The sequence below is a fragment of the Anastrepha obliqua genome, chromosome 2, assembly GCF_027943255.1.
Source record: "Anastrepha obliqua isolate idAnaObli1 chromosome 2, idAnaObli1_1.0, whole genome shotgun sequence".
In the NCBI taxonomy this organism is placed as follows: Eukaryota; Metazoa; Arthropoda; class Insecta; order Diptera; family Tephritidae; genus Anastrepha; species Anastrepha obliqua.
The window spans coordinates 127,490,798-127,515,007 of record NC_072893.1 but is presented as its reverse complement, the minus strand read 5'-3'; the positions used below and the strand labels follow the sequence as shown (position 1 = coordinate 127,515,007).

At 33.5% G+C, this 24,210-nt stretch overlaps 1 protein-coding gene across 4 annotated transcripts in view; it reads left to right on the top strand.

Moving 5' to 3' along the window:
* The window catches only part of LOC129239556 (tyrosine-protein phosphatase corkscrew), a 70,210-nt gene that overhangs the window by 44,127 nt on the left and 1,873 nt on the right, over positions 1 to 24,210 (top strand). For 2 of the 4 annotated variants that reach the window (XM_054875140.1, XM_054875139.1), the window contains exons 4-11: positions 14,984 to 15,146; positions 17,940 to 18,119; positions 18,239 to 18,356; positions 18,541 to 19,110; positions 19,963 to 20,237; positions 20,357 to 20,447; positions 20,528 to 20,717; positions 23,775 to 24,196. In XM_054875140.1, coding sequence (XP_054731115.1) covers positions 14,984 to 15,146; positions 17,940 to 18,119; positions 18,239 to 18,356; positions 18,541 to 19,110; positions 19,963 to 20,237; positions 20,357 to 20,447; positions 20,528 to 20,717; positions 23,775 to 24,196 — 2,009 coding nt within the window. Of the gene's footprint in view, positions 1 to 328; positions 2,547 to 14,983; positions 15,147 to 17,939; positions 18,120 to 18,238; positions 18,357 to 18,540; positions 19,111 to 19,962; positions 20,238 to 20,356; positions 20,448 to 20,527; positions 20,718 to 23,774; positions 24,205 to 24,210 lie in introns of those variants that run through there. The other 2 variants (XM_054875138.1, XM_054875137.1) reach the window with 2 other exon arrangements.

Genomic DNA, 24,210 nt, shown 5'->3' with positions numbered 1-24,210 from the left:
AAAAAAGGCGAAAGAAAAAAACGTTCCAGCAAAACAAAATCAAACCTTGCCTCGCTGTCACACCGCCTTCTAGCCATACATACTCTGCTCTTCGCCATAGCTACGCTCGCACCAGCTCGCGCGCTTTGCTAATTCTGCAAGTCAAGAACGCCATCAGTGTCGTTCGCTTATCGGCGGGACTGCCTTGCATGACTGTTTTGTTTAAAAAGTAAAGAGTACACATGCGTTCATTTCATTTGCGTTAAGACAGCGCGTTCGTTAAGAACGTTCACTCCATAAAATATCCCATACATATATTCCGTATAAACAAAACAGGCGACGAGATCGCAACGTACGAGCTGTACATGTTGTCGTTTGTTGATCGTTAGTTTTTTTATATTCTGTTGAAATTGAATTCAATGTTCAATGGTCGGTTTGTAAGCTTCTAAAAGTTTTGAAAATAAAAAAATAAATAAAAACAAAAATCGTATAAAATATACATTTTGCCATAAAAGGTACGAACCGTAAAAAGATCGATCGAAGATCGCTATTGACTGATCGTGCGAGCATCGAACGTGTGTTTATGTGATCGGAATTGAAAATTGGAAATTGGAATTTTTCAACGTACACTTAATCGATGGAAAACCAAAAACGGAGTCGAAGTTGAACAGGTTTAGAAATATACAGACATAAATACGAGCAGTTGTTGTTTTTCACAAATAATTTGCGCACGCACTACTCTTAAAGTTTCCTTAATTTAATGCGAAAATTGTGCAAGTGTATGTGTGTGAAGTGAAGTAATTACAAACAAATACAAACAAGTAAAAAAAAATCAACTACAAATCGCAGATAAAATTGTAAATTGTAATTTCGTGTAAGCTGCGACATACATGAAAAATGCATTCATTATATCTTTACGAGCATTTGTTTGATGCACAAGCGAGACTTGACCACAACAGCGAGCGTAGCAGTAAACCAGTGTCCGTTGTGGCGGCAAAGAATGCGCAACTCTGCGTGAAAGCGCATAAGCCGATTGAAAAGAAATTATTGCTTGCGTTGAAAAAGTTTATTAAGTGAAGGACATTCTAGTAAACGAGCGAACGAACAAGTGAGAACAAAGAACGACACTGAAAAGTGAAAGTCAAGTCAAGGAAATTGTGCTAGGAAGCGAACAAAGTGAATTGTAGAGAAAGTCGTGAAAAGTACAATTAGAGATTGTGAACAAAGTGTTCCACAAGTTCAATTCGGTATTTGAAGCAGAAAAGTTATAGTAAGACATTTTTACTGAAATTGAAAGTACAAGAGAATAAACGAAAAACCTAAAAACTACAGCTGGTGATAATAAAAGCTGAAATTTAATAAAAAAATCAGTGAACTGTGATAAGTAATTTTAAAACTGTAGTTTTACTGCTATGCGCTTACTTTTGTTGACGGCAGTAAATCAAAAAGTATTTAATCGTAAAAAAGTGTAAATTCAAAACTCTACAAAAAGGCGTTACAAATATAAGCTGTGATTAATTGCTGGCGAAGATACGTGAAAACACGCTGAAAAACGAAAAAAGGAAATTTTCACCAAAAAGCTTAAACAATTTAATAATAAAAAGGTTAAGTGATTTAAAATCCACTTAAGAACGAAAACCTAACCTATATTTAAGTAAATCGGAATTTTCGTCTGTGAACGAAAATTACTACGAATTTAATAATAAACGAAATAATTTCATTAAAATTCACTAAAATTGTACAATTGTGCCACAAAAACAAATAAACAAAAAACACCTCGGAAGCAGTATTAAATTCCCCACCAAAAGTTCACACAAATCAGTCCTCAGTACAATTGCCAAAATGATCTTCAATAAATACATCGAAAAGCTTTCGAGCTCCTTTGGCACAACCGCCAAACAACAACAAAACAAGCAAAATCAAATCGACGACAAGACGCGCAATGTAGAATACGAAAAAGCAATGGCGGCCACCTACATCAATAGTGGACACTATCATCATTACAATCCAAGTCACATTGCGTCTAAGAAAAAGAAATTAAATAAAAGTCAGCAACATCAACAGCAGCCACGTAACTTTCTAAGCTCGGATGAATTGGCATCGATAAATAATAATAAAAACAGTAGTAGTAGTAAAAACAAGAACAACGTAATACGCCATAATAGTCATAGTAGTAATAATTACCTAAAAGTGCCTCAACAGTCCCACGTACGCATCAATGCCAAAGATATACCCGCTCTACGCATCGCTACGGATGCGCAGGCTGAAGATGCTGGTGATGGTACCGTACCCGCTTATGCGACTCTAACGTCGTCCGTGCACTCTTACGAGGGTGACATTTTCCGTACACCACTCTCATCGCTCAATCCCTCTCCTGCCTCGTCGTATACAAATTCGCTGTCCACAGAGTCGTTGGCAGCTGGCACATACAGTCCCAGCACCTCGATGTCGGCTGCTTCGACGCCAACATCGCTATCGACCTCGCCACCGCGTTTCCACAGTCGACCGCCGTCGTTGCGTTTATCCAAGGAGTTGGGCGAGATTTACTGCAAATTATTGAACTTTCCGTGGGTATTATTTGCTATTTGAAATTATTATGTATAGATTTCTTTTTAAATTCAAATTGAATAGCTTAAGTTATGTATTTATTATAGTAATACACCTTCAAAAGCTTTAAATTTCTGCATTTGATACGAAATTGTTTTAAATGTCACGCCTAAGCGAAATTTTAGCTCGGTGTCGAGTTTGAAGACTTTTCAAAATTAAATTTCGTGCCTCTTAGCGATTTATGTAATATTTACTTTTATGTAGAGCTTGGAGACTTTGCTAAAGTTTGGTATATTCATTGGAAAATAATCACAACCTTTCGAAATTATAGTTTGCGGCATATAAATATTAGTAGCGCGTAGAGTTGGCAGACTTTTGGAAAAATGTTTGCAGTTTGTTTAAAAACTCTAAACTCACTACTGATTTGCCGTTTTTTAAGAAAATTCTTTTTGTAGACTTTTAAAAACACGCCTTAAATTTGCTTTTCAACTTCGTTGCTCATGAAAATCGACGCACAACAGTTTTGTTAAACTTAACGTTTCATAACCAGCTTGAAAATCCCCAACAGCACTAAGTACCTGCGTCGAAAACATCGTCATACTCTTTTTGTTCCGCTTTTGTGACGCTGTAGCCTAATTTTACTTACCAGACCGCTTTACTGCGGTAAGCGCATTTATAATATAAATACTTATGTGTAGCGTCAGATGTTGTGCCGCTTTTTTAAAATACACACTACTTATAACGGCAAATATTAATTTTACATTTGTGATTATTGACGTATGTGATTTACACGAAGCGCAGCTGGGTAACCGTTACAACCAGAGGTCAAACAAATCGTTAAATTGCCAAAAATAAGATACTTTTTGAAGTTTCTTTTGCAACTCGTTTCGAGTTCGGTTCAACTGTTTGGGTTTGCGTACAATAATAACTTTTTGTAATATTTTTATAATCAAATTTTAAAAATACATTATTCGAGCTCGCGTTTATCATATATAAATATTGTATGAGAGAAAAAAAGAGTTCAAAGAGTGGAGAAGTAAACAAAAGTAACGACACCGACGCGCTTTGAATACCAACAACAATAACGACAACCAGTTGACACTTATTTGTTTTTCTCTTCATTCAGTTTAATTGCAATGCTGATTGAAAATGCGTGGCAGTTGTGTAGATCCACACAATTAGCAAGTTAACCATTTTACTCACATGACTTTTGTGATAATTTAGGGCGTAGTAGTTTTTTCTGTGCGCAATGATATGGGTGGTGCGCAAATGTGATGGTAAGAAGTGTAAGCCTAATAAAAAAAGTTGGAATAGAAAGCAAATATAAGTATTGGATATTTGGGTGGAAATACTAAGCGACATCTAACGATGTTTCATGAACGGAGAGTTTCTAGACTTTAATTATGCGCCCATATGTGGAATGCCTGCCATTCGGTAGGGCAAGAGCTCTAAACCCATTGTGGGCATGAAACACCAAATGATAGAAAAAGTTTTTTCAAATAGCGAGCACACCTCGGCAGGCAGTGGCAAAAATTCAAGTGCATTTCTACTATGAAAAAGCTCTTCATAATATACCATCTGCAGTTCGGAGGCGGCATAAAACCTAAACCCATTTGTGGAACACCACCGAGACGCCTACCACAAATTCGGGGAGGAAGTTGGCCAATCACACTGCAAAGGGTGTAAGCGCCAATTCTGTATAAGTAATAGATATACATGTAGAGCGAAAATAGTTGAAAACTATTCTAATGCCTTTTTCCACTACCTTTCATCTAATTTGTCATGAGTGTAGAGTTTGGAGACTTCAGAAAAGTAGTACTATAGTAAAATGCTTTTTTAGCATCAAAAGTTGCTTTAAAATGAACTTTGATGGTTTTCGGTTTCTGGCAATGCTTGGAAAGAGTGTAGAGTTTGGAACTGAAAAGTGTAACTAAATTCATAAGCTGCTTTGAAAAAATTCGTTACTCTTTTTATACTGGTGAAATTATTGCCTTCTTTCTCTTAGCTTCTTTCTAACAACCAGAGCATGTGCAAGCAAATACTTTGAATAAAACGAAAATCTGAAAGTTGTCACTGTTTTTGTAATACCTTAAGTTGCTTGTTTTTAAGTACAATACAACAATACTTTTTTATTTTACTGTCATATTGTAAAAGTTCTCAATTAAAACCATCATTGCTATCACCTGTTTTTTCCCGTTTCTTACGAAATCATCTTTCGTGCTTGAATTTATTATATTATAGAAGTCATAAAATTCCCCAACACGTTTTTTTTCTTGTAATATTTATACAGCGCGCTACTGTAAACTACTGCAGTTTGCATAGGTGTCTCAACGCACGTGCGTTCACCTCATGTTGCGATTTTTTTCTCACTCATCGCGCAATTACATAATATTGCATATAAATTTCTCTCTAAAGTGATTGTAATTTCATTGATGATTATAAATAATTGCGATGATGATTTGTTTACTTCTACTTCCTTCAACTGATTAGTTAGGTTTTGAAATTGCTGGAATTACAATACTTCGTTTTATTATGATTTTCATAAAGTTTGCATTTAAAGTCATTCTATTATTTCGTGACAGAGATTTTGATTAAAAAATATGTATATGTGAATATGCACTTCTTCATCGCCTCCTGACGTTTTCTACCCTCAAAGCCTTGCTTGCTATTTTCACATGTGTGAACTGATTTGTGTAATTGTAGCAATTTTTTATTCGAAACGCAGACAGACCGCAAGTACCCAGTAATCAAGTTAATCATACGCCCCGCAGTGCTTTATAATGTGTGTTTAGATAGGCGCGTAAGTGAGATATAATTGCGGTAAAGTGGTGATTGAAATTGCTTAACAATTAAGTGACGTAATGTCTAAGATAAAAATTAACAACAAAGCGATGTAATGTAACTGGAGCAACTTATTTTGTGTAGACTTCTCAAGCACAGGTTTTAACTCGTCATATAATAAAATAGCAACAGCGAGAGTTTGTTTAGAATTTCATGTGAAAATACTAAAAGTATAGAATTTGGAGAGTTTCGCATATTTAGTGTAACATACAATTATATGGTTTTACTGATGGTTTTAAGCGTTATAACGATTTTCTCGAAAATTTTATGCTCGCCGGGCATTTGTTTGTTAGTGTAGAGTTTGTAGACTTAAGAGATTATTGCTAGCGGACTTAAAACTACGCAGTTATGAAAAGTAATATATAAGATAGCAATAGAAGTTGTTAACATTTTAATTGCATGCATGTTCAAATATTAAGAGTTTTTGGAATGCCCTAAAAGTTTGAAATTTGCAGAGCATTCAAGACAAGAAATAAACGAAAAATACTTAGAAATGTTGCTTTTAAATGCGTGAGTGTTTTAATTCAGTAAAGCGTTTAGAGACTTTGCGCGATTAGCTTCAGGCCTTTTGATTTTTTTTTAATATTTTTTATTTTATTACTTTTAGTATTAAGCTGAAGTGCCATTTTTTTTTACTTAAAAGTGTAGGTCGAACATTTTTTTAGAAGATTATAATTTCTTTTTAAACAGCAATACTTTTAATTTGTTTGAATTGCCTTTAAGCTCATTTGCTTTATGATTTTCTGTTATTTTTTTATTAGTGTAGAGTTTCAAAAGTTCTAATATAATTTTCCATCATAATGCAATTGTAGTCTATTTTAATGCATCTAAGCTTATTTTTATGATTTTCTGTTATTTTTTCATAAGTGTAGAGTTTCAAAAATTCTAGTTTTGTATAATAATGCAATTGCAATCGCATTTGAATGCATTTGAAATTGTAAATTTCATTTATTTCGTATTATTTGGAAAAGTGGAGAAATTTCCATTGTGTTCAAAATCTATGAAAATGTTTAAAATATGTTTAAACCGATCTCACCAACTTTAAATGCTTATATACTTTAATATAAAAAATATGAATTTTGCAATAATTTACAAAGCCTGTAAAAAGTTTGTTGTTTTCTTATTAATATACATATATGACCTCTATTACAGCAGACATTCTAAATATCTGTTGGATTTATCGTTGCAAATTATAATTTGTTACCTTCTACTTCTCACAACCCCTCCAGTACACACTTATACTGCTCTATTTATTTATCTAGTTTTTTTTATGGTGGCTATGAGTGAATTTGGATTCAGCTGGTACATATTTCGTGTATTTATGTGCGGACTTAAAATAATTTTGGTTGTTTCTGAGTAAGCTGCGTGTAATTAGTGGTTTTTTCTCTCTTACTTCTCTGCTTTTTTTATTTTGCGCAATTCCCTCTGGTGCGCGAAATTTTGTGACAATCATAAATGTATTGTAAATTACTCCACATTGCATGCGTGAAATTAAAATTTAATTATTTCGATTTTTCGCAACATTTTGGCGCCCATTGACTGGCTGTAGCCGCTTGCGGATGAGCTTTGTTCGCTCTGGCATACGTTTTATTAATTTTTTTTACTTTTCATTGTTGTCTCGCGCTTTTTAGATCGTTTGTTGACGTTGTCGTTGGCTTGACCTTAATCGCATTAACATCGATTTATTTACGCAAGTGTAGAAACTTAATATAAATTTTATATTTACTTTTTTTTTAATGAAATTACATAACCTTCCATAGAGTTACTATTTCTCAATGCTTCCCGCGAAGCTGTTTTATTACTTTTTTTGCATAGGATTGTTTGGATTCTCGTGTTGTGCAATTCCATTGGTGCATTGTTTGTTAGTAAATATGGGTTAAGAATATGAATGAAATCAAATAAAAATGTTTAAAAGTACGAGGGTCATTTGAAAAGTACGTGCAAAGTCAGAGAGTTGGCACTACTGGCGCATATCGAGGCTATATTTTGTTAGTAGCAGCTCTTGGAAGAGCACACACAAAGTTTCAGCCAGATCGGTCTATTTCTTTGTGTTTAGTATTCGTTTGAATCGAGGAAGTCGAGTGATTTTCCTTTGTCATCATGACAACGCATCATCTCACGCCTCAGTAGTTGTGGTCGCAAAATTAATGGAAATGGGATTCCAATGGCTCCCTCGGACTACTATTTGTGCCCCAATTCGAAGAAATAGCTGGTGTGAAAAAGGTTTTATTCAAACGAGGAGGTGATTGCAGAAACGAATTGCTATTTTTCAGACTTGAACAATTCCTATTATTCGAAACGGGTCAACAAACTAGAGCAGCGTTGGACAAATTATGTAAGCCTTAAAGGGGGTTTTGATATTTTTCGTATCGTTTTTTATATTTATAGTATTTTTAAATTTATTTGTTAGGAGGAGACATATTTTATTGGCGTGCAGAGTTTTGAGGCTATTGAAAGAACTAAATTTTACTTAAGAAATCTATTAAAAAAGGTATTTTCAGAATTTTTTAGTTTTTGGAAGTAGAAATTCGATTGGCAATAAAAAACTTAAATTTGTATTGGAAAGTTTTTCATTTGCAAGTTTTCGAAATAAAAACTCAATTCGGAGCGGTCTGAAGGGGAAAGACCAAATTATGTTTAAAATTTATGCAGTGCAGAACGAGAGCTTTTCACTTTTACTTTACTTTACTTTTGTTTCATTTTAAATAATAAATTTGAAAAAAAATGTTCACTAAAATTTTGAATTTTTTCTAAAAACTAAATTTTCATTTGTTAAATTACCTAAATACAATGATACTGTGTATACGTTAGCCTATTCTTAAAGAAAAGCAATTTTTTAACGCCCCTCTCCTGAACACTACTCAAACGTCCGCTCGAGGCAGTTTTTCAACAACGCATTTGTAGCCATTGAACTTTGCGTATCCCACAACAAATATTTAAAAAACAGATTTTGAATAGATATACGTATTTATTTTCAAGTTAGTTGAAATGGGTTCATATTCCAAATGTTGCACTTTTCGAATATAAATCGTGTTAAAAAGACAAAAAAAAAAATGTTTAAAAAATACACCAAGTCAAATAAAAACACATTTCCTTTGTTTTCAAGCATTTTAATATTATACACACAACAAAAGGTCATTGACTAAAGCTGCACGCCTAATTGTTTGACTGCTAGATGGCTGAACTGGTTTTGTAGCGCTTACGACTAATTTAATTTACTGAAAGACAATTATGGAAGCTTTTTAGCAAAAACTTGTAGCACATGCTAAAAACGACTTACTTAACCGGGTGGGTGGTTTGTTTTTCGTACTTACTTTATTATGTTGTTTTATTTCCTCAGTTACATGCTTTACTCATTTCCAATTAGATCCATTCGTTAAAATGCTATAAATTTGTGATAAAGATTAAGAAATTCGTATGTGTTTAAAAACCACATTTGAATGTAAAATAAATAGAGCTTCCTTTTATATTTGAGTTCGTGGGTCTAGTCACGTGGAATTCCGATTTGAAATTTTCAGGTGCGTAGGAAATAGTTGATTTCGAAAGACATTTTTTTTTAATTTTCAAAATGATGTTATTTGTAACAGGGTGATTTTTGTTAGCGACTGCATTTTTTTTGCGAAATTCTTGGTTCGTGGAGAGTTTGGAGACTTTGAATAAATTTATCCAAGCGCTGCTCTTAATGCGCCATATGATATTAAAATGTATTTTATTGTATTATGTACCGTTTTCAGTGAGTGGAGAGTTTGTATAGTTTCCAAAAAATATGTTTTCACGAAATATTCAATTTAAAATACTTGGTCTGAGTAAGCTCATTCGTGGCCTACCTTTAAAAAAGCGGGCTTATGAAGATTTTTTTAGCACAAATTGTGAGATACCTGCACTTAAAGTTACTTTAGTGAAAATTCGAAATACAATTCAAGTGAATGAAATTAGTGAAGCATCAATTAAAGCTTTAATTTCCAATACACTTATGTAGAAAGCACACCGGTCAACATAGCTCTTGACATATCATGTTTTCACATTTTCTGCATGTGTCAACTTAAATGTACATAATGAAAATCAATACTGCCTACAAAATTTGTATAATAAATTATAGGAACGTTGCTAATGAGTTTTTGTTTAGCAGTCTCATGTTGTCGCTCTGCTGTAACTACGCGCTATAATACTCGTTGCTATGTTTGAAAGGAGTTTATGGATGAATGAGAATTGTTGGGGAAGGAGCGATGACGACGAACGCTTCAATTTTCGTGCTTGGCGCAACAAGTAGCTCTTTAAGTCTCATTATTATGCTTGCTGTACATGTTATTTGCCTTCAATATATATAGGTATATACTTTGCACTTATCGAAATCTTACAATTATTTATAGTCACAATTTTTATAAATTTATGACTTTACAACATTGTAATGTCGCTGACCTGACCACCGACGCCGGTGCGTATGAGCGATATTTATTTTATGCATGCGCGCTATGGCCTTGTATGCCTCACATACTTAGTACATTTATGTATTTTATTTTTTACCAACACATTTCTTTATCGCTAATTTCAATTATCCACAAACAGAATATTTATTTAAGACATTAGTTTGTTAGTGCATAATATTTGTGAATAGCAGAATTCACCACGTTTCCCCTTTCTCGTTTTTTTGCCATCGTTTTTAATCAATGGAATTTTTTCTTGTCCATTTAAATTCGCCATTTTTGCGGTTAGAATTATTCCCTATATAAACATATTCTTATACAAATATGCATACATACATACATACATACATACATACATACATATTTTTATAATTATATTTTCATTGTGCAAACGGTAACTGCCGTTTTAAAAATTTCTCGACGTTTTATTTTACTTTTATTTGCCATAGATACACAAATTTGTATACACATGTGTAAATATGTATGTTTGTACATGCAAACATGCTGTTACCTTTACTTTAATGTACCTTATATTATATTATATAAATGGTTATTGAATACATTAGATGGTGTACATATACATGTGCATATACATACGTAACTATATAAGATCAGTGTTTACAACAATAGCAGTGCGACTTATGGAAAAGTTTATTGTACTTTTTTTAGATTTCTTTGTTTTGTAAAAATATGGTACATACCACAACAAAAACCATATAACATTTTGTTTCTTTGTAAAAAATTTAAAAAAATTTCATCATTATTTCAAAATGTTTAGTTTAAAAATTCTGGGTATGCCGTTTTGTATAAAATTACGCCAGTTTGAAGTGTCTTAAAATTCGCCTTGCTTTTTGATAATTTTTTTTGCACTTTCTTCCATATTACGAATGCTTGAGTTAAAAAAGAAAATGGTGAAAAATCAATGTGAATTTAGAGCCACTTTAACCTTTTGCGGTCGTATATAATTTGGACAGGGGTGTCGTACTGGTCGGAATTAATTTCCGTTGAAAGAGTAGTGATACATAACCTGTAAGATTTTGAAAGATAGACAATGTTTATTAATTCTACATATAATTGAATCCAGTATAAAATTAGTATGCATGCTTCCTTACTGTGGTGGCTGAGAGTAGACATACGACCGCAAAGGGTTAAACTTGCACTTTATTGCTCCAAAGTTCAATGTGCTACAAAACTACATACTCAGACTTTTTTGTTGTTGTATAAACTATAGTTTTATAAAATAATTAAACAAAAAATAAATAAATAGCCAAAATATATGCAACATATCGCGCAGCTATTATTGTGTGCACAGGTGTCTATATAATTAGCACGCGTATGTGAATATGTATAAAAATATGGCGTCGAATTAATTTCAAATGCCCCAATTTTTGACACTTCACTTGAAGTTGCCTGAGAGTACTTAATAACTGTTCTGACTTGATATATCTGATAACCCCCTAGCCTGTTTTTGCTTAGAACTCAATATCGGTCAGTGGAGAGTTTGGAGACTTCATTGAAATTCACAATTTTATGCCAAAAAGTAGTGTAAGAAGTGCAGAGATCTATGCAAAACCCAATTTTAACTAGTGTAGAGCATATATACTATCTGGAAATCGATTAGAAAACATCTGTATAGTATTCATTATGTAGTATTCAACCTTAGAGACCGTTATTTGGTACAAAAAATGTCGATTCTGTAAAAATATGCTAATTAAAAATTGAAATAAACAGTTTTTTAATAGTTTCTAAGTACAATTAGAGCATTTACAACCACGTCTGAAAGTGTAACTACTTAATGAAATTACCCGAACTGATTATGTATTTCAAGGTTATAAAAATACCATTTCTATGAATTATTTATTTTTTAATTAAGCCAATTAGAGTATGCTAAAGATGCTTCCTTTTAAATATGTAAACATAGTTGTCAAACAATTAAGTAATTGAATTGTTTAAGAGTATCCCAAATAGGCTAAATACTTTGAATAAAAAAATTCTAAATTATAGAAATTAATGAATTATTAAATTATTTTAAATTAACAATACAATGTAATTATAAAACACACAGGTTTTATATTTGCACCACAATTATTTCAATTATCGCAATTAAAGCGCAATGAGATGTAGACTTTCAAAATGACAATTAGAAATTTAATTTCTAATTTAGTGATGTTAAGAGAACATATTTTATTATATAATATGTATACAGTTTTAAAACATATTTATATGTAAACACATATCTAATCTAGAGATAGGTGCAAAGTACCTTAAAGGTGAAGTAATATGTACACTGTTAGATACTTTCATTTCGTTCACTCAAAAATGTAATGCTTTGTATACATGAGATAGCATGAAATATAGTAGCTGAGCTTTTGTGCACAGTTTTAACAAGCATTGGTGAAGTTGAAAACTCTTTTAAAATCAGTTCAGAACTGAGTTGTAAGTGTTAACGTTAGTGTAGAGAAAAAATCATTTTTCAGCATTAATTATTTTAGGAGAGTTTGGAGACTTTTGTAAAATTAGTCGAAGTTAAGTTTTTCAATCACTAGCATCAGCAGAATGCCATTTTATGGCATAATTACTTCGTTGAGAGAATTCGAAAAGAGCTCAAAATTCTCATGCTAAGAACAAGTTTTCACAAGTGGAATTTATTAGGAAATTATTTGGCATAATTACTTCGATGAGAGTTTAGAGAATACCAAAAACGCTCAAAATTATATTGTCAAAAACACACTTCACAAGTGGAATTTCTTACGAAATTTGTTTTATTAATTTTTTACCTCTTTATTTTATTCTAATATTTATTTTTTAATCCGTATATAAATTTCCATTCGTTGTATTCTTTTTAATTGCGCATTTCATGGCCTGCATTAGTAATTTACACATGGCTCAAATGACACACATACTCGTACACAGGCCAGTGACCTTCACTTGCTGAAGCACCTGTTCCATCTCCCATCGCACTACCGCTCGCCAGGTTTTAACATGACACAACAGTGGTTATTATAAGTTTTTGGTGATTACAAGCCACAAGTTACAAGTGGCATGCCACCACTTCAAGCTTCCTTGAAATATCTGCTTCAAAGCGTTTTTCACATTAAAATTAAATAAAAAAATAAAAAAAATAAAAATAGCATTAACAATGAACATGCAATTCCTTCCGATATGGCCTTCGCGCTTACTTACGAAATTGTGAAATACTCTGAGGAAGCAAAAATCATGAGGTCAACTTACCCCCTCATTTCATAAAGAAAAGAAAAAAACAAAAACGAGCGGGGCGAGAAAGAACTGTGATGCAACAGCCTATACACCATAGAGAATGAGTTAGAACACGCATTTGCTAGTATTCAAGCTGCTGCAAAAATGGGAGCCATGTATGAATTCAGAGCGTAGCGCACGTGAGAGCGCTGCTTGCTCAGCTGTTCCGGGCCAAGTGCAAGTGGCCGTTTTCATTAGCAATACTGCAGTAACAATGCAACTTAACCATAAACAATATCTCTGTGCTTGCATACATATGCATGTGTGCTCTGGTTTTGTAGGTGTGTGTGTGTCTTTTAACATTTATTTTGCGCTCAAATGCTAATTTTTGTTGTTGCTGCTTTACGTGAATGTTGTTTTTGCCATTTGTGTATTGTGTTGTGTTGGCCGCAAGACAAGCTGGAAAGCCGACAAGTAGGGAGTCGGGCGTTTGGCTGGCGGGCACACTCACCAACTGGACGTTTGAACTCGGTCACAAGCAACACACTGGCTTTGACTGGATATAGGCTTGAGGTTTTGAGGGGGCGCGTTTTGGTTGTGTTTTGAGGGTAGTGGTGCGACTCCACGTTATACTCAACATGCTCTACGCCATATGTTCTAACATTTATATATTCATATATACATATACCAGAATCTACATATAAGTATTTGTTTTAATTTGTACATATGTCTGTCACCATGTCCATCCACATATCACACACACAGCTAGCATACGAACGCTTAAACGGGCCTTTGTGCATCGCACTGTTTTTTGCGCTTTGTAGTACGCAATTGCATTGCGAGGCGAAACGGTGTCATTTACTACTACGAAAATTGTGAATAGAACTTTGCTATTTTTTCGTATAGAATTTTCACCTTCAGACAGATTATTTTACTTGTGCTCGACAATCGCGATTTTCATAAAAAATAAAGTGATAAAAAATTGAATTTTCGGCAGTAATTGTGGAAAAATAAAATAAAAATAAAAACGCAATATTAGACAGTTTTTTGGGCAGGATAGAACTGCCATAGTGGGTAAGATTTATGGAACCAATGTAATTTTTAAAGATTTTGGAAAAGAACACATTTGTAAAGAATTTAATAATACTATGAAGCACCATGAAATGTTTCTAATTGTATAGGAAAACAATTTATAAGATATTTTATTTTATTATAATAAGTTTAAATTGAGTTTTTTGTTAGAAATGTATTTGGCTATTGGTGTTGAATGTCCTAGCAATGATTTTTGAAATATTTTAGCCTCCGCGGCGACCGCCGTAGCCGAATGGGTTGGTGCGTAACTACCATTCGGAAGTGCATAGGTTTGAAACCCCGTGTACGAAACACCAATTGATAGGCAAAGTAGATCCCTCCTCACTGTAAAAAATCAAGACACACCACAAATAGGAGGAGGAGCTCGGCCAAGCACTCAAAAAATTTGTAAACGCCAATCACAAATATATATTTTAGCTTTTTGTCGATGAAAATATTTTTTTACTGCTGGAGAGTTTCGAATACCCTTCCCAAACACATATATATGCATGTTGCTCAGGAACATGATTATTGCATCTTAGGGCGAAAATTTCGTTTTTTTTTTGAAGTGGAGAGTTTGGAGACTTTTTAAACTTGTGATGAAAATGCGGTATTTAGAATTAAGAATCGCAGTTTTTGTTAATAAATACATCAGATATTTTTTTAACACTAGCGAAGCTTGAAAAGGCGTAAAGAATAGGAAACCATATTTCAAATGTGTAAAACTATTATTTAAGCATTCTAACGCAAAAACCCACAAACTTTTGGGCTTTATTGGAAGTCGGAATTGCCATAAAAACAGTTTGTAAACGAAATAAGTTATTATATTTACTTATAACAGTATTTTTATATATCAACTTATTAAATAGTACAAATTTTTAAAATCTCTAATTCTACTTTTATTTCTTTCCTTCACTTTCTTACAGATGGTTTCATGGCAATCTTTCGGGCAAAGAAGCTGAAAAATTGATATTGGAGCGTGGAAAGAATGGTTCGTTTCTAGTGCGTGAATCTCAAAGTAAACCTGGTGATTTTGTGCTTTCAGTGCGCACAGATGATAAAGTAACGCACGTCATGATTCGATGGCAGGTGAGTGCTATATTAAAATTACAAAAAATAAAAAATAATAATAATAATAAATAAAAAAAACATTTAAAAACAAAAAGAGCAATTGTGCAAGTCAATCGAATAAATAAATAGAAAAAAAATGAAAATTTGCTGAAAAAGCGCTAGAAAATTCGTTCATTAATCTTAATTGCGCGTTAATTTGTAAAGTAAATAGATTTTTTATTGTTTATAATATATAAGTAAACTAATGTGCGAAATTTGAAGTTTCTCAATTTAAGGTTTGAAAAAAATCGGCATACGAAATGCATATTGCCGTAACTGAAGCTCATTTACACAAATTTCGTAGCAAAGTAAAATTCTGATTTGCAAAATATTTTAAAATTAACTTAAAAAAATGTATTAACTGGTAAAAGTTTGTGCGAGACAACTACGTTTTTAAAACTTTTTTTTAATTTTTTGAAAAAAAAAAATATAAAAAAATTTCTTATACATTTTTTTAGTGTTTTTTTAGTTTTTTTTTTTAATTTGTTTTAAGTTTTTTAAATTCTTTTAATTTTTAAATTTTTGTTTTTATTAAAGAACAAGTTTTCTAACTAAATTTTTTTTTTATGTTTATGTTTTTATAAAAAAACAAGTTTTTGAGTTAAAAGTTTTATTTGTTTTTTACTCATTTACACAAATTTCGTAGCAACGTTAAATTCTGATTTGCAAAATATTTTAAAATTAACTTAAAAAAATGTATTAACTGGTAAAAGTTTGTGCGAGACAGCTACGTTTTTAAAACTTTTTTTTAATTTTTTGAAAAAAAAAAAAATATAAAAAAATTTCTTATACATTTTTTTAGTTTTTTTTAATTGGTTTTTGTTAATTTTTGTTTTAAGTTTTTTAAATTCTTTTAATTTTTAAATTTTTGTTGTTATTAAAGAACAAGTTTTCTAACTAAATTTTTTTTTTAATGTTTATGTTTTTATAAAAAAACAAGTTTTTGAGTTAAAAGTTTTTTTTTGTTTTTTATTAAAAAACAAGTTTTTGAACTCAATTTTTTTTTTATTTTTTTTTGTTTTTAAATTTTTTTATTTAAGAAAATCCTTTTTAATGTTTTTACATATTTTCCAGTGTTTTTGTTTTTTTGTTATAAATTTTTTATTAAATATTACGTTTTTTTCTAACCACCTGAAATTTTTACCCCATTTTAAATGACTTAACTACCTCACACCGAAAAAGAACTAATTTCATTACAGCTAAAGAAAACAAAAAAAAAAAACATTTTCATTATTTCAATGTTTTTCCTCGAAGCGCCTGACCTTGAAATTTTCGTACACACAAAGCTTCCAGCTAACTATAGCACCAACAGCAGCAAAAACAAAATCAAAAATCAATTTAGTGTTAATTGCAGCTAAGCACACGACTTGCGCAAAGCTAACTACAATAACAAATATCACAATACTTTTTTGTACTGCTCAGTTACCCAGAAAAAGTGAGAAAATGCAGTATAACAAAAAATAAAACAATAACAAAAAATGCAATAGAATCAAGTAGTGTTGAATTGTGCATAAACAAAAACAAAAACAAACAATTTTTAGTTGCTACTGTAACAACAATAGCAAGACTTTCGCTTAGACATAACAAAAACTGCGGCTAAAGCAATAACAATAACGAATGGAAATGTTATGTATGCATGTTATTGTGACAAAAGTAAATTTATATTACCATTACAACAACAAAAAGTAATAAATGAAAAAAATAAACCAAAAATAAATATAACTATTAGCAACAAACGTTTCAATTTGGAGAGAAGATTACTTTAAACAGTTTAATTGGTAGAAAAAACTAAAAAGCAACACCTAAATACGAGAACGAACTTTTCAAACTGGTTGTTGTTGTTGCAGTTAGTTAAACACTATTTTTTGTTTTCAACTAAGTTTCAATAACTAAGCAAGAGAATTATTGTTGTTTCATTTATTTGTTCTAGTCAATACTAAATTTGTCTTTATTTACTGGCTTAAATTTTTTTATAGTTTTAATGCCTTTTTGTTTGTTTTCTTTTATCCTTTTTCGTGCTACTTGGCTTTTTAACTTTTTTGTTTTTAATTGCTGTTCCTCCTGTCCCCTTCGACTATCCAAAAGCTTTATATATATATATATATATATAATTGGCGCAAACACCCTTTCTGGCTCCTCCTCCTATTTGTGGCGTGCGTCTTGATATTGTTCCACAAATAGAGGGACCTACAGTTTCAAGCCGACTCAGAACGGCAGATATTTTTATGAGGAGCTTTTTCATGGCAGAAATACACTCGGAGGTTTGCCATTGACTGCCGAGGGGCGACTGCTATTAGAAAAATGTTTTTCTTCATTCTGGTTTTTCACCGAGATTCGAACTTACGTTCTCTCTGTGAATTCCGAATGGTAGTCGCGCACCAACCCATTCGGCTACGGCGGCCGCTTTGCTTTTGGTTTTATGCATGCTTGCTGTTTTTGTTGTTGTTTTCCCCCACTGCTGTCATTTCAATGCCATATTTTTTTAATTTCATCTGCTTTTGTTGTTTACTGTTGTCACTTGCTGCACCAAAAGTGGCAGAAAAACGCTAAAAGACGAAAATAAATTTTAGAGCTGCAGTGAAAATCGATTTCTGCATATATTTTAATTGTTTTGTTTTTGTATTATTTATGTATCGCTGTTATTATTTCGACATCATTTGACACACTTTGTCGCCATTTATCTTTTTTATCTTACCTTTTTCCAAATTTTTATTTTTTATTAAAAAATTATCTCATTTCACTCTATCCATCTCTCTCTTTCTCTTTGCATAGGACAAAAAATACGACGTTGGCGGTGGCGAAGCCTTCGACACGTTGTCCGAACTCATCGAGCGCTACAAACGTAATCCGATGGTGCAGACGTGCGGTACAGTGGTGCATCTGCGACATCCATTCAATGCCACACGCATTACTGCAGCGGGCATCAATGAAAGAGTCGAGCAACTGGCCAAAGTAAGTCGACTGCGTAACACTACTCCACTGGCTCATGACATATGACGTATCTGATTACTGATACGCGCCCCAGTGTCTAGAATTCAAAGCATTTATTTGCACCTTTTTCTTCATTATAGGGTGGATTCTGGGAAGAATTTGAATCGTTGCAGCAGGACAATCGCAATATGTTTTGTCGCGTTGAAGGTTACAAGCCGGAGAATCGCGGCAAGAATCGCTATCGCAATATACTGCCCTGTAAGTTATAACACACATACACATATACACACAACCATATATACTTCCGCGCTCGTTCAACCGCGTTGGCATCGCACGTGCCAAAATGCTTATTTTCACTACTCTACACATTGCATGACAATTTTTCGAAATTGACTAATAAAATTTTCCATTGTTCTTCTTCTTCCCTGCCATCCCAATTTAGACGATCATACCCGCGTTAAGTTACTGGATGTGGATAAAAACTTGCCTGGCTCTGAATACATAAATGCGAATTATATTCGCTTACCCACCGATAGCGATTTAAATAGCATGAGCTCATCTTCGGAGAGCTTAAATGTCACTGGTTTAGTGGCTTCCTGTCCCGCTTGCACCGCCGCCCAAATGCAGAAGAATTGCCCCAATTGTCAAATGCTGAATAAGACGTGTGTGCAATGTGCTGTGAAATCGTCTATACTGCCGTTGAGCAATTGCGCTACCTGTAATAAAAAATCGGATACGATGAAGCACAAGCGCAGCGATTCATCTGCCTCTACAGCAACGAGTTTTAGTAGTGCTGGTGTCTGTGGTCCTGGTGGGTCTCGATCGGCACTCGCCGGTGGCAGTGGTGGTGGGTTGTTGAAGAAGGGCAGCAATGAGTTGACTGAACGTGATATGTTCAAGGTGTACATTGCGACACAGGGTTGCTTGCCGACCACGATTGTCGACTTCTGGAACATGATCTACCAAGAGAATACGCGCGTCATCGTGATGACAACCAAAGAGATTGAGAGAAGTAAGTGTAATGAGATTCGAATTGAAAAAAATTGTATTCAGCGCGTAAATTGAGATTTGCAAAAGTAAGTGAAATGAGGCTGGAATTGAGAAAAAAATTATTATAGTTAAACCAAATTCAGCTCGTTTTAACTGAAGATAATTGTAAAAAGTAGTTTAACAAAATTCAGCTCATTTTAACATAAAATAATTGTATTCAGCGCGTAAATTGGGGCTGGAACTGAGAAAAAAATTAATTTAACAAAATTCAGTTCGTTTTAACTGAAAATAATTGTAAAAAAAAATAGTTTCACAAAATTCAGCTCGATTTGACATAAGATAATTGTAAATTGAGATTGAGAGAAGTAAGTGAAATAAGATTAGAAGTGCAAAAAAAAGTTCAGCTCCATTTAACTAAAAATAATCAAATTCAGCGCATATACAATTTAAAGATTTTATGTCATTAGTAGTGTAAAAACTTTAAATTATGGGATATAGCGTAATTCAGCTCAATTAAAATCAACAAACATATTCCGTAGCAACCAAACTAAAATAATTACTTTTAGAAAGCTATTTTCAACTTAGACGCGTTTTATGAAAACCTTTTAATTCTTACTAAGCTCATTTAAAAACGTTGAGCAAGAATTTATTTTGGCATAGCACTAATCGGTTTTTATAGCTATTCAGTTATTCAGCACTTTTAAGAATATTTGAAAAGGCTTGCACCAAATCGACATAAAATTAGTTTCGTTGAATCTTGTAAAAATCAATATATATGAAATCGAAAATTCAGCGCAATTCAGCGCGCTCCAAAAAACTCGTATATTTTAATTTTATATTGTTAGTCACATTTTTCCCTTCAACCTCCTTGCAGACCGCAGTAAATGTGCCAAATACTGGCCGGATGAAGGTCAATGCCGACACTTCGGCCCAGCGAAAATTCAATGCCTCTCAGAAAACAAAACCAGCGATTATACGCTACGTGAATTTATATTCATTTGGCGCGATAAACCCGATCGACGCATCTTTCATTATCACTTTCAAGTGTGGCCCGATCATGGTGTGCCGCAGGATCCGGGTTGCGTGCTGAATTTCCTGCAGGATGTCAATTCGAAGCAGAGTCAGCTGACGCTGGCGGGCGAGAAGCCGGTAAGTGGGAGAGGAGAGAATTTTTGAATGTTTATGAATATAAAGTTTGTGCTTTCGGTGAAGGGCAAACACATTACTTAAACATATTAAAATTGTTATTTTTTATTCAATTTTTTCAGGGCCCCATTTGCGTGCATTGCTCGGCTGGCATTGGTCGTACGGGCACATTCATTGTGATCGATATGATTCTCGATCAAATTGATAGATATGGTAGGACTTTTGAAAAAGTTTACTGGTGTAATAGAATTGTATTAATTTGAGTGTATGTATGTTTGTATATGCTCCCCCAGGTCTGGACACCGAAATCGATATACAGCGCACAATACAAATGTTGCGCTCCCAACGTTCTGGTTTAGTACAAACTGAAGCACAATATAAATTTGTTTATTATGCTGTTCAACACTACATACAAACGCTGGTACAGCGCAAACGTGCCGAAGAGCAAAGCTTACAAGTCGGGCGCGAATACACCAATATCAAGTAAGTTGTTCCCCGCTGGTTGGGCGTGACAAAACGTGAAATTCTATTATCTGTTTTTTTGTGCTTAAAACCCTTTAATCCATTTAAGGGTTTACGTTTTTTTGTGACAGCAAAGTGCAAAGTTTGCTTTTTATTTCAAATTAGTTAAATACGTTTCGAATTGGCTTCATATTTTGGTAATTGGTAAAGCAAATAGTAAAATACTTATTTTAGCGAAACTTGTAAAATATCTTCTAACTATTCAGCTGTGCTTTACGGAAACGATTTATGACAAAATTATCTCTATTTAGGCATAATGCATCTGCTTAGAATACTTTGATGTCAGAAAATTATAAAAATATTTTGAATATAAAGCTAAGCTGTGATTTATGTACATATGTATGCTGGTACGCGAGCTGAATTTAACTTTTTATCGAAAAATATTACTTTTCGTTTCTGCATTGCTAAAATGCAGGGAAATGTTATAAACAAAAAAAAAAGGTTAAAAAAATTGTTATTGTATTTCGTCTTTTGCTTCAAATTCCGTTACGTTTGAACGTTGCTTGAAATTTGAGTGTCTTGAAGAAAATAGTTACAAGGCTAAGTGCTTTCGTTGAGATTTTATTTCTTGTTGTGGCGATTGCGTGATATTCTTATACACATTTCACAATTTAAAAGATTGCTTAAGATAAGTTGAGTAATTTCCATTAGCAAAGAAATAATGTTCATGCGGGGAGAATAGGTTTTCACGACACTATGCCAAGAGGAACGCAGCTATCTACCGAGGAGCGTCCTAGTATTATAGCTTATAGTGAATCAGGAGTCTCAGTTCGCAAAAACTTTTTGAAAAATCCTGATGGACATGGAAAAATTTAAGAACTGATCCAAAGCCTAAGATTAATGACAGGATATAAAAACACCAGCGCTAACTAAATTTGATGTGAACTTTCTCACAGAGTTACCAAGCGAAGAATACAGCATATTTTGAGTGAAGATACGAATTTAAAGTATCAAAATAGACTAGCTGAACCGAAGTTCATACCACGCCATAAAGAACTACATCTGAATTCGCCTATAATTATAAGTTCTGGGACGATGAATGGCAATCCATCATTTTTAGCGTTGGAAATGTATCTCGATGGGGCTGATAGTTGTCAGAAGTATTTATTTATTTATTTAAGTCTATGAATTACAATCCTTACAGACTATGATACAAAAGTTGCTTAGATTACGCTACAAATATATTATATGTATTTAAAAACTATACTAGCTACTAACTAACTATAATATAGAATTCAAAAGATTTAAAAGTGCTGTTCTTGATAGCGAGAAATCAAGAAGAACATCATTATGAACGGCATTTAATTTATTTATTGTAGAGATATTCGCCAGATACGACAAACGCGTCACTGCCGAAACTTCCACGGTGGCTCTCTTATGGCCTGGTGTGCTTTTAGCTACCGTGGCAATACCACAATTTGTTTTATTTCGCATAAGATGAACGCAGAAAATTACGTCTTGGATAATATTTAATTGAATTTTTGCCGAGGAGTTTCACGTTGAGTCTTGGACGTATCAACAAGACAATGCTCCAATGACAGCGCTAAGCGTGCAAAGGAGTTTTTCGCGTCGGAAAAATATTCCTGCGCGGAAGGGGTCCGCAGTTAGTCCAATGGAGAGAAGCTCTGTAGCATTCTTAGCGAGCTAGTTTATAAAGGCGGACGCAAGTTTATTAGCCTTTGCAACTTAAAAAAGTTGTTCAATGGAATGGGAAAAATCGCCCTTATTGGCCTTTAGTCACTCGTAAATTTGATACCACGACGACTAGTAACAGAGGACATACAAGCTATTTTAAAACTTAAATATTGTTTCGTATTATTTTCTTAATATTTATTATTTTCTTATATTTAATATTAGTTTTGTCATATGTACTGAAATACACCCTTGAAAATAATTAAATTTTATAAATAAAAGGCTTAATATAGGGTCCGCCATATAACTTTACGGAATTAAAAATGCTATAAAAAAGAAACTACTCAATATTTTTCCAAACTGTTTTTTTTTTTTTAATTTTAAATACAATCCTTCCGGTTAATGATGGAATACAACTTCATTCATATGGCTGCCTCGCAGCCATGCACCATCCCATACGATCGGTCCAATTTTTCAACACATTTTCGATTGTATGCGGCTGTATTTCAGCTATGACATCGCGTATGTTGGTCTTCAGTGCATCAATTGTTGCTGGTTTGTTGGCATAACGGTTTTTGATCGGTCACACGTTGGTTTGTCAATAAGCAACCCAGTTTCTCTTACTTTTTTCGCAAAGTAACGCACATACGCCACATTCGGTGCTTTTCTTCTTCCCATTGCCGTACGTAATTTCCGTACACATTCTGCAACATTACCATGATTTTCAAAGTAATGTCGCAATATTTCCCAGCGTTCTTTGAGCGTATACACAACCATTTTCGTTCAGCGGAAGAATAAAACTAATTTTCTGTCAAATCAGATGTTCAAATCCGTAACGATAGATGGCGGGCCCTGTAAATCCTTTAACAAGTTTTATTCTGCCTTTTGTTTTCTTCCCTTATGCCGAAAGGTAAAAAGATTCAACCACCGATTATTTTGTTACAATAAAATTGTTTGTTCAAAGTCCCACAGAGCTATTTCGCTTAGTGTAGTATGGCTAGGTGTAATTTTATCCTAAAATTGTAAGAATCTGCACAGTTTTAGTTACAGCCTTTATATACATACATATGCATATGTTATGCTGAATACAAATGTTTCTAGGCAAAAGTTTTTTTTTTTGATAGTAGAAATTTCTGAAGATTCGGTAGAAAGTAGGTATGCTAACGTTTGCTGAATTTGCTGAATAAAAAAATTTTCGCTCACTTAAGTACAAAATATCGTAATAGTATAAACTAGTAAATCTTGATGTGAAAAAATACCGTTTCGATAATAAACAAAAATACGTTGGCGTAAATTTAATGAAGCTTCCATATTGCACTAAAATTCCTTAACGCCTAATTTCTATGTCATAAATTAATCTAATCTATATTTTTATATCCTTTCCAGATATTCGGGCGAAATGAGCAGTGACTCTCAAAGATCTCCGCTACCATCAGCACTTTCTAGTATAAGTTTAGCAAATAAATCTCCTACGGGAGGCGGCAGCTTGCTTATGCCTGCCACAAGCAGTTACAGCATTAGCAATAACACCAATAGCGCCAGCAGCGCTGCAGATGACCTGAATCACTATGTGAGTGCAACAGCTACCAAACATCACATGCACGGTTCAACGCCGCCTTTGGTTGCAAAAAAGCAAGCACCGCTTCCACCATCGCCATCCAGTACACTGAGCAGCACAACGTCAAAAGCCGGCGATAGCAGTTTGCATCATCCACAACAAAGCGCAATGCATTCGCAGCAGCAAACAACAACAACATCAACGGCAACTGCGTCCGCCGCCGCCGCTGCCGCCGGTGCCGCTGCGGCAGGTAAGCAGGTATTC